The sequence below is a fragment of the Olea europaea genome, chromosome 1 (genome assembly GCF_002742605.1).
Source record: "Olea europaea var. sylvestris chromosome 1, O_europaea_v1, whole genome shotgun sequence".
Lineage (NCBI taxonomy): Eukaryota > Viridiplantae > Streptophyta > Magnoliopsida > Lamiales > Oleaceae > Olea > Olea europaea.
Window position 1 is genome coordinate 33,149,639 of NC_036237.1, and position 10,948 is coordinate 33,160,586.

The 10,948-nt window shown below is 33.2% G+C and overlaps 1 protein-coding gene across 1 annotated transcript; it reads right to left on the bottom strand.

The window, feature by feature from the left end:
* Positions 1-484: 484 nt before the first annotated feature.
* LOC111401830 (probable arabinosyltransferase ARAD1) lies at positions 485-6,576 on the bottom strand. Its single transcript, XM_023029761.1, has 4 exons — positions 5,956-6,576; positions 2,113-2,406; positions 1,930-2,025; positions 485-1,303 (listed from the first exon to the last, which is right to left on the bottom strand). Exons 1-4 carry the CDS (start codon positions 6,448-6,450, stop codon positions 881-883), a joined length of 1,308 nt encoding a protein of 435 aa, XP_022885529.1. The 5' UTR covers positions 6,451-6,576; the 3' UTR covers positions 485-880.
* Positions 6,577-10,948: the final 4,372 nt, after the last annotated feature.

The following is a 10,948-nucleotide window of genomic DNA, read 5'->3' on the forward strand; positions in this document are numbered from 1 at the left end:
TCATTGTCTCTAAAGCCATGTAATAATGACACGTTGCACCATAGGCCCAGTAAATTACGACGACGTACCACGAGATTCATAATTTTTCTCACTTTTCAGTTTTCGAAAAAATTAACATTGAAAAATATTCAATTAGGTTTTATGATTTATAATTAAGTCCTTGTTTCAGCCTCATTTTGACTAAAAAAATATATTATTTTTTATACATGTGGATTTTTTATTTTTTATTTTTAACTTCAGGGCAATCAACCTCCATAGCAGTGTCCTTTTTAACTGATTCCAAATCCACAAGGATGCTTTGCCACGAAAATAACGAAATAAATATTTTGGACTCAATTGCAAAAGGGTTTAAAGTTGGAGACTCGGACAGCAATTTCTCCTTTAAATATATTATTATATCAGATATTCTTTTCTGCAGAGCATAATAAACGCAAAAGTCTCAAGTGTTGTGAAACTTGAAGATCACTACTTAACCATGAATGAGTTACAAATGGAAATTGATACTCTTCATTCCAAAAGCAACAATTTAGAGTTAAGAAATAGTTCACGGTACAGTAGCCGGAAGAGTCAGGGCTCTAACATCCTTTATCTCTTCGTCATGTTCAAAGAAAAATAAGATTGTTTAGATTTGATGGGATCAAATCTCGTGTGTTCTCTCTATGCAAAGAAAGAAAGTAGGAGAATCTCATCGAATATACAAGTTATAACTATTCACTTTACACAACATATTTCTACTCCCACATCTTTCTTGTAGTTACCCTCTCTCTCTCTATTCACTTATTGTGTTTAAACCCGGGCTGCTGCAAAGAATGACTAGCTTCTTTTTCTTCGTCTAACACGACATGAATGTATAAAATTACGGAAGCAGGAGTCAAAAAACTTATCTCCTCCTCCACCAATCTGGCACTTTCAGCCTCCTGCTCCTATGTACAGCAAGATTTAAGGCAGGAAGTTTCTCCCGAACCTGTCGCCAAATCATATTGACTGCATCTTCCTTTTTCGCAGGGTACTGATATTCAAAGTGATGAGAAATGCTCTGAAGTCTCGACCACATTTTTATCCATTTCTCTTTCGGGATTCCTTTCAACTGATCGAGCATATAGTCCGGTTTTAATGCCTCTTTAACCGAGAAGAAGACTGAGAACTCCTTATAGTCTATTTCACTTTCGTAGGGCAGCTCGATTTTATCGCTCACTATGACAGGAACACAGTGGCTCACAATAGCATCAAACAGGCGGCAAGATGATGGCGTGTCTCCCGCAGGATTTAAACAGAACTTCGATGAACGCATTCCTTCAGTCGACTAGTTTAAGAAAAAAGGGGGAAGTATGAGATGGAGAAGAAAACAATCAATTTTATTCGCAGAGAAGATTTCATGGAAGCATTGATAAGCAACTCTACTAGAATTAACGAGAAAATGTTTGTGCAAAATGTTACAAGATCTCAAGCACATGATTCAGTTGTGAAAATGCATTACTAAGACAAGAAAGTAAATAAATTATTTTTTCATTGGTCAGGGTTGAAATAAGTTAGTTATTTTGATAAAAATTTAGAAAATTAACTTTTTTTAAATTAAAATTCAGAAAAAAATTAAGTTATTTCTTGGCAAAAGGTTAATTGAAAATTAACTTTGCTTAAGCTCAGCCTGACATGCCCTATGATATATGCAAATATCTATGGCATCAAAAATGCAAAGGAAAACAGACGCCAAGGATATTGACATAAATCAGCAAACGAAAGAAAATATCAATAGTACATTGAAGAAACTGCGGCCATAGTCTGTGATAGAACTGCCACANAATAAAAAAAAATTGGCACAGTTTCCACATTATTGAAATAAAAAATGCAGCCTAGAAATCTTTTTATTGATTTATTCACGTATATTTTTTTCACTGACAAATACAAGCAAAATTTACAACAAAAACTTACAGTTCTAAATCCTTCTTCTGATGCACTGCCTTCTTCATATATGACATCTTCTTTTTTTCCTAATATTCTTTTCAATTTAGCACGAACTAGTCCCTCCTGCCAGATCAATGTGTCACAGGAATATTTTGCCTCACAAGGAAGAATTAAATAAGGTTTACTTTTGCTCAATTGGCATTATGATACCTCTTTCCTCACAGTCCTCCCACGGAAGAAGAGAAGAGTTTTACGAGACCTATATGGATCCTCATCATTATCACTGAGATATGATTCTACCATGTGTACATATGGAGCGACGACATCTTTTTCAAGACGAGAAATACCCATTATGCGACCAAAATCAGCAACAATAAATATGGAAGCATTCAATTTATCACGATGAATTCTGAAAGCATTAGGATGATGTATAGGAATTACATGGTCCCGTCCAGCTGACCTCTGCCAGTGTTCGGATCCTCTTAGTATCTCCACAATTTCATGCTGCAATTAGTAGTAATGAATATCAAATTCTGAAAATGTGATGAAAAATCAATTTCGCAAGCCATAATGAAATGAAAGATGACTCATAATTCCAACCACCAGACAGAATAATTAAGTCCATCAATAAGCAATATACTGAAGGGGATAAAGTTACAGCATTATTATTTTTGTTTAATCCCTTTAAGTTGATAAACTGCTGCATCTCAAACAAACTTTTCATAATTGACTAACTTGATTGAGATGATAACAAGGTGATCAGAACTTGTCTAATAATTAATAAATATAGTAAGGGATAAAATGAGGTCCCAAGAACCCCATCTAGTTAACAGTTACTTTCAACAAAAGCAAAACGACCTCCACCTTAGTTTTGTAATTTAACAACTACCTTAAGGAATGCTATTGAGAGAGAATAAATTTCATTTGGTACAATCTACTTAGAGTTACATCCAGTGAAACGGTATTTTTTAGAAGAAAGCAAATAATTACTCCTCAATTGCATTAGTCAAGAGGAAAAGGTTGGCAGGTATCAGGGCCTAAAAATAGGAGACAAAGAGCAGCATGTTTGGCTAAGCTTAAAAAATTAGTATACAAGTATCAAAGAAAATAACTGTTTTATTGGTCATGGTTGGAAACAAGAGACTTATTTTGTCGATAAGGTAAGCTTCTTTCAAAAAATGCAATTTATTTTACTTGAAAGTAAGAGGGTAGGTTTTCCAAACATGTTTTAGAAACAGGATTTTTAAAGCTTAGCTAAACATGCTCTCTGATCTTATGTTTTTTTGTTTCACAATACCATCACACAAAACAAGCGACCTTGAACACATCCATGTACCTATATGCAACCATATTATTTATTGATAGATTTATGTTGCAATATTAAAAGAAGATTCTCCAATAGTTTTACATCTCTTCACTTGGATGCTCAGCCTTCGCTAACTGCTCCGTTTGCTTTGATGAATATGTGGTTTTTTACTTTCACTTGAATTAAGGGTGTAAAAATAACATGATTTCTTGCAGATTTGCTAGAGGACCTCGACTCTTAACCGTACCATGAGCATGTTTGGCAAATGCGCCCCAGTTTAATTCCACTTAAAAGTTAGATTAAAATTTAAGTCAGAGTCAACAATTAATTTTAACCACATATTTTATGGAACCATGACTTTTCAACCACAAGTTCCATCAATTTTTATCAAACTCCACTAAATATCTGATTTTTATCTAAACCAAACTGGGGCTAAGTAACTTTGTTATAAGCATTGGGACCCAAAAATTGTATGGGTCAAAATGCACACAACTGCGGATCCCACATCTTATAAGCTAAGTAAGTTGGGAATCGCATAATCCTTTTTTTGCACTAAAAGATTATCAAGTTTGATTTTACTTGCTCCAAAAAAAATATTTAAGACATATGACCACCCAACAAAGATTGTCTTCATAATATGGGAGATTACATTGAAAAATACACTCTTATTGCAGGTGCAAATATAGAAAATGGATGATCACAACACTCTGAAACCATCAATCCACACGACCTTCAAGCAACAACATGCGTTCATGCGACGCCAATGGTCCATACTGCTCAACGCAATGGACATAGAATCTCCTGCTCTACACAACCTCCTCACTCCGACCTCCAACAGTGAGGAAACTATCCATGATTTTCCATGGGAGACCATTGTAACCAGTTAATGAACCTTCCAACAGTTCTGCCAGAATATGCTAGATGTGTGACCTCCAGCCCTTGCACCATTGTGGGCAGAAATGAAGCTAAAATTAGAAGAGAACTGCATACAACCTATCGTATAAACCAATAGCTCGATCAATTATAAACCACGTGTAAGATACTTCCATTGCTCAGGAACATATGGCTCAATTCGAGGAACAAAGTTTCCATGGTGACTTTTATGAAACTTCTTATGACACCATTTCCATATTTACAAGTGGTGGGGTGTGAAAGCCGAAAATAACATGGTCCTGCAAAGAACCCTATTCAGGCCTTAGAAGTTAGAACTTGTACATTCGTTCTTGCCTTGTAAGGTATTCACCTTACAAGCCTGTAGATTCTCGGTATTCATGTCCAAATTCCTTCATTGAGCCAAGAAATGGATCTCGATCTACTCCTCGTAGAGCACGCAGTAGAATGGACCTCAGTGCCACTGTTAAGCATAATAAAGTAAGGACTTCCTCCGTTTCCCATACACATGCTCTCCAAATTGTCTCACCATTATCATACTAAATGTCGTACAGCTTCTAAGTATCCATAAAAAAATATTTTCACAAAAATATCGACGTCATTTTGATACCCCAACCTAGGAAGATGATAATCACCTTACCCTTGAGCCTATAGAGAGGGAGGGGGGGGGGATGGGAATCTATTACAAAGATCAGAATCTTGAGGTTTGATACAATGAGGAAAGTTTGCCTGTGTCATGAGATGTATTTTGTAAGGATAGTTCTTGCAAATTGGTGGACAGTGAGGTTGGTACCATGAATGTTATGTCCAGATCTACCATCCTTAGTTTGATATTAAAGCCAAGCCTTACCACCCGACCACCCTCCATAATAACTTGGATGATGACTTGTCTAGATTTATGGAACTTAGGACTGTTTTCCAAGGCCCTTTATTATTATGTCTTCTTCATATTCTCGCTCATAATCTATTAGGCCTCAACTTCACTGTAGAGCCCTGATATCAAAAAACTTTGGGTGTGATAATACCTATGACTTTCACCACGAGGGCAAGAATTTGCATTGAAACCTGTTAAGCCTTCATTTATGCAGTTATTGTTGGCATAATTTTAGAAAGTAGATATTAATTTATTTTCTTGTAATAATTTTTAGTCTTTTAAGAAAATTATGCATTTGATAATTTTTACATATAAATAGGAGTACTTCTGATAATATGGTCCTGAAGCAAATAAATAGGTCCATTGACATTTTTATTTACTCGAGACTAACCCAATAGCTTCTTAAAGTTACTGAAAAGAAGAAAAGATACAATAGGAAAGCGGTTTTCGGGGTAGTTGCTCAGAGAGAATGTCCCTGCGCCTTTGAGAGAAGAAAGGCAGGAGGGGGCTAACTCATGATGAATCTATAACCCCAAGAAAATCATAAATAGACATCTTCTTTCATAGGATTAACATCAAACTGTAAATTGTGCTAAATTAAGCCTTTATTTGAAAACAAAATCAAGTTGTTTTTCGGTCCAACGCCATTTCAAGAGCTACTATGCATAAACTATGGGTAAAATTCAATGTAACACATTATGTCACACTATTGTATCTCACAATTTCACATAAAATATCCAATAACTTGCACTTGCTATTTTCCTTTATCCTACTATCAATTGGGGAATTGTTAAAATCTCAGTTAACTCTTCCCCATTAATAATTATCAAATTTAATTAGCTTGTGAATCAGTTAGCCAATTCATACAACTATTGACATTACCACTAATCATTTACAGAGTTCAAAAGAACAATTCAACCAATAAATTTAAAATAAAAATTAAAACAAAAAAAAAAAAAAAGAAAAAAGAAAAAAAGTGTACCTGCAATTTGATGTCAATCTCAGTATCCGGGTCTGTCATGTTGCGGCCATGTACATTGAAGCTGAGAGAAGCAAAGAAAGGCACAAAGAACACGTCAGCAAGCTTCGGATCCATAACCCGAACCACCTCTCGGCTCGACTCGGAATCACCTCCCCCATCCCCATTGTACAAAAGTGATGCCATCATCCAATACTCCACGCTGTGCTGCTTCCGGAGCCCATTATTCTCCCTCCACGCCGGAAAATTCTCTGCCCTCACCGGAATCTCATCTGAGAGCGAACCATCAATCATCCCCACATTGAACCGTCGCGGCAAGTCGTACATGTACACTCGGAGCGGCAATCCAGTGCGGCAGAACGTAGAATTATTTAACTGGGGTAAGAACGAGAGAAATCTTGATTTGTAATCAACGGTACCTGTAAATATTAAAGAAACACACAAGAAAAGGAAGAACACAACTAAACAAGCGAGACTCTTGTTGATCACATCCTTCATTTTGTTCTTGAACCCAATTTTTTTTCTGGTTTCCTGAAAATTTTCAAGGTGTATTTTACACTTTTACTTTGGGTGTGAACTGTGTGTTGAGATGTGATGATTTCGGCAGAAGCGAAGAATGAAAAATTGGATCGGAAGGCAAGGTATGAGTTTTGAATTGTGGGTTAATAGCACAAAAAGTCCTTATGTTTCACACTTACTGTAAAAAATATCCTTACATTTTATTTTTTTTTGCATTTTCATCCTTATTTCAATGTTTCATTGCTAAAAACGTCATTTTCACCATTTGTATATGTAAAATGACCAAAATACCCTCCTATTTAAATACGAGCAAAAAATAATAATAATAAAGAATAAATTGCAATCTTACTCCTAAATGTTTTAAAAAGTGTAAATAAGTCTAAATAATTTATTAAAAGATCTGATAGTACAAAACGTCCCTATATTTGATCGGTAGTGTGCAAAATGTCCATACACTTCAAATTGATAAAAATGACTTTTTCGTAATGAAACGTGAAAATAAGGATGAAAATGTAAAAGAAATTGAAACGTATGGACGTTCTCCACAAGAAGTGTCAAAGATAGAGATGTTTTTCGCAAGAAATGTTAAATGCAAGGATGTTTTGTGCTATTTGGCCTTATTGAAATTGAAACTATTGCCAAACTGATGAACCTCCATACCATTTCCAAAATACCATCACCCAAACTCCGACAGCACCACCGATTCCGAAGAGATCTATGTCATTTCCAACACACTAACTGACTATACTCACCAGGGCGCTTCTCTGCATGGTCTCTTCTTTTCCAAATGGGACTGCCACCTTGTTGATATTTTAAGACAATGAAGAGAAGTGTCCTGGTGAGTATAGTCAATTGTTGTGTTGGAAATGACATGGATCTCTTTGGAACAGGTGGTGCCACCGGAGTTTGGTGATGGTATTTTGGAAATGGTATAGAGATTCGACAGTTTGGCAATGGTTTCAATTTTAATAAGGTCTAATAGCACAAAATGTCCTTACATTTGATACTTCTTGCGAAAAACATCCATACATTTCAAGTTTTTTTGCATTTTCATACCTATTTTCACATTTCATTGCGGAAAATTTCATTTTCATCAATTTGAAATGAAGGGACGTTTTGCACACTACAGGCCAAACGTAGGAACGTTTTGTGCTATTAGACCTTTTAATAATTATTTGGACTACCTTGCACTTTTTAAAACATTTAGGAGTAAGACTACAATATATTCTTTATTTTTCTTTATTTTTTTATTTTTATTTAAATAGGAGGGTATTTTGATCATTTTACATTCAAAAATTGTGAAAAGGATGTTTTTAGCAATGAAATATTGCAATAAGGATGAAAATGTAAAAAATGAAACGTATGGACGTTTTTTGCAATAAATGTCAAACGTAGGGACGTCTTGTGCTATTAACCCTTTGAATTGTGGACTTGTGCGAGTTAGTAACTAAACTTCAAATTATTAATTCTCCATCACATTTAGCTAACTAAACTTTAAAATATTATTTGAGTGATCATTGAACTTTAACATATTACATTCTATTGCTTGCGCAACATAATTTATTAATCAGTAAGCACTTGGTGGCAATTTATGTCGGCATTTTAATGAAAAGAGTTGGACCGTTAGCTATCGTAATTGTTGACTTCCTTTACACTACAAGTCAAACATAGAATCCACTAAAAGTATAAAAATGGATTTTGATTTTGCAAATAGTATAGCCAATTAGGCACTAAACTTTTGAAATGTTTTTGAATGATCACTAAAATTTAACATGTTGCACTCGTTTCATTAATCACTGAACTTATACTTTCGTCACGCTTTACTCAATAACTTTTACGTGCTTTCGATAGTCACACAAAACTTTACTCACTGAATTCCACTGTTCAAATTTTGAAAATTTTGAAATATAAAATAACATACATGAAGACAACGTTATTATTTCCTTTTAAATTACCTTGCGAGCCCTAAAAATTTATGTTTGTTAATTTTTATTGATGATCTTGATTCTAAATCAAAAATTTCCCTACCTAGTTGGGATATAATTTTTTATTTTCTTGATTATCGTCTACAATCTCAATCGAAATGAAGAGATTTCTCTATTTTTTTTTCTTGACATAAAGAAATATTATAATCTAAATTAAGATTTATATCAATTTGAAACTAGCATTTTTCTATTTGCCTTGAACATAGCTTTTGACGTCTAAAGAAATTATATCTTCTTGACTTATATCAATATTCTCATCTTAATTTGGGAATCTCATTATCCATTTGAACATTTTTTTTTTTAATTTAGGTCGAATCTTATAAAAGTTCAACTTTAATCGAAAACATTACGAAGTTCAATGATTATTTGGAAATATTTTAGAATTTGGTGAGTAAAACATGATGGATGTATAAATTTAGTGACTAGTGAAACGTGATGGTTAGTGACGTGCAACGTGTTAAAATTTAGTAACCACTTGAAGTATTTTAAAGTTCACTGGCTTATAAATCTTGATGAGTTCTTAATTCTTAAAATGGAAATATGGGTACTTGACTCTGGCACTGTTTAATTTTTTAATTTTACAATTTATTCACATTGACTTAATGATCTAATCCAACAGATAACAAGTTCGCATGGCCAAACAAATAGTAATTACCATAATCAATCATTTTCATTCGTTTAAATACTTGAATCATATCACTCTTGTTCGTAGTAAATACTGATTACAATTTATGCGCTCGTCCCTACGAACCCTTCTTGAGAATTTGCACGCAATGTCACAATTGGAATTGGATGTTATTATGATAATATTTGGTAGCATGTTTGCATAATTGTATTTGATTGAAATTTTGTTAAATTATATATTTTTTAAAATAAATATTAAAAAGAAAATTTTCAGCTCATGGTTTTAATATATATATATGTGTGTGTGTACGTATTACCACCATGTTTAGTTCCAATAATTACAAACGTAAATGGTTCCATTTACGAAATATCTAAGCATAATGGGGGATTTTAAGTATTAAAATAGTCGGACCGATTCATCCACCCAACGCCTATGTCTATGTGTGGGTGAGGGTTGGAATTAAAATATGTGGAGATGGGAAATTGCCCTTTGGGATGGGATTGAGCACGGTGCTTTAATAATTTGAGAAAGTTACATGGTTTGATATTCAACCTATTGTCTATCTCGCAAATTGATCTCAATTCCAAAACATAGCATTCGATCTTTCATTATAATTGCATAATCAATTTATAATCACAAAAATTAGCTTCGAAATGAGTTTTGAAATAATAATTTTTTAGAGAATGTATGGTTAAAAGTAGAAAAAAATTATATTTACGTGCAAAATATTTAATGATGTGAATGTATGGTTAAAAATGAATTTGAGAAAAAAAAGAGAAATTGTAAAAATGAATGGCAAACAAGGCTTAGATAATTTTCACGATTATGGTTGAACGTATAATACCTAATTGATTACTAGTTTGGTAACAATCACAACGCTATCTCTATCATACATTGTGATCCTCCCAACACTACTATGGCTCTTATTGCATGCAGCTTTGAGAGACCTATCCCCAGTGCTTTATTCTAATGCTTAGTTTCCTCGATGCAAGACTGTGTAGTCACACTCTTCCTCTGTAGTGTTTAGTCTTATTCGTAGACCAAATCGAATCAATTTACTTTAAAACTCACACTTAAAAAATTCAGAACAATCAATATCTAATGGTCAATGTTTAGATACCTATGATCAGTATATATTTCAAAGCTTAGGTGGAGAAGCATTTTGTTTGCTATTTTCAGTTTTCATTTTTGCAACATAGTAAGCCCCCGTTTGGTTATGATTTTTCACTGCAAAAAAATCAAATTTTTAATCGTTACTTTCCTAAATCAATCGTCGTATTTTACTTTTTCACTCATAGACGGGACCTACTTTTATTTCTAACTATCAAAAAATTGATTCTCAAATCATTACTGTACAGGCCCTAAAAATTTTTTGATTTGACATTTTTTGAAAACTGTATTTTTAAAAACAATGTTAAACTTGTAACATGAATCTTAAAACACATTTTTCAGGGCGGAGAAGCATTTTGTTTGCTGTTTTCAAACTGTTTCAGTTTTTAGTTTTGTAAAATACTAAAACTTATTTGGTCTAGTATTTCTAAAAATGCATTTTTGAATACAATGCTAAACTTATAACATAAAAATTAAAACACATTTTTGACATTTTGAGTATTTTTAATGAAAATTCTAAAAACACTCAAAATAAGAAAAATAAGCTATCAAATAAAATATTATTTAAATAAAAATAAAAATCCTAAAAAAAGAGGAAAATTCTAAAATTTAAAAGATTCTTAAAATAGTCTAAAAAAGGCTAAAATTTTTGGGGAAAAAACAAAAATTCTAAAAATGTAAAAGTTATATAAAAATAAAAAAAAATATATTTTTAAAAATTATGGAAAAATAAAAATAAGAATAGTTCAAGCTATTC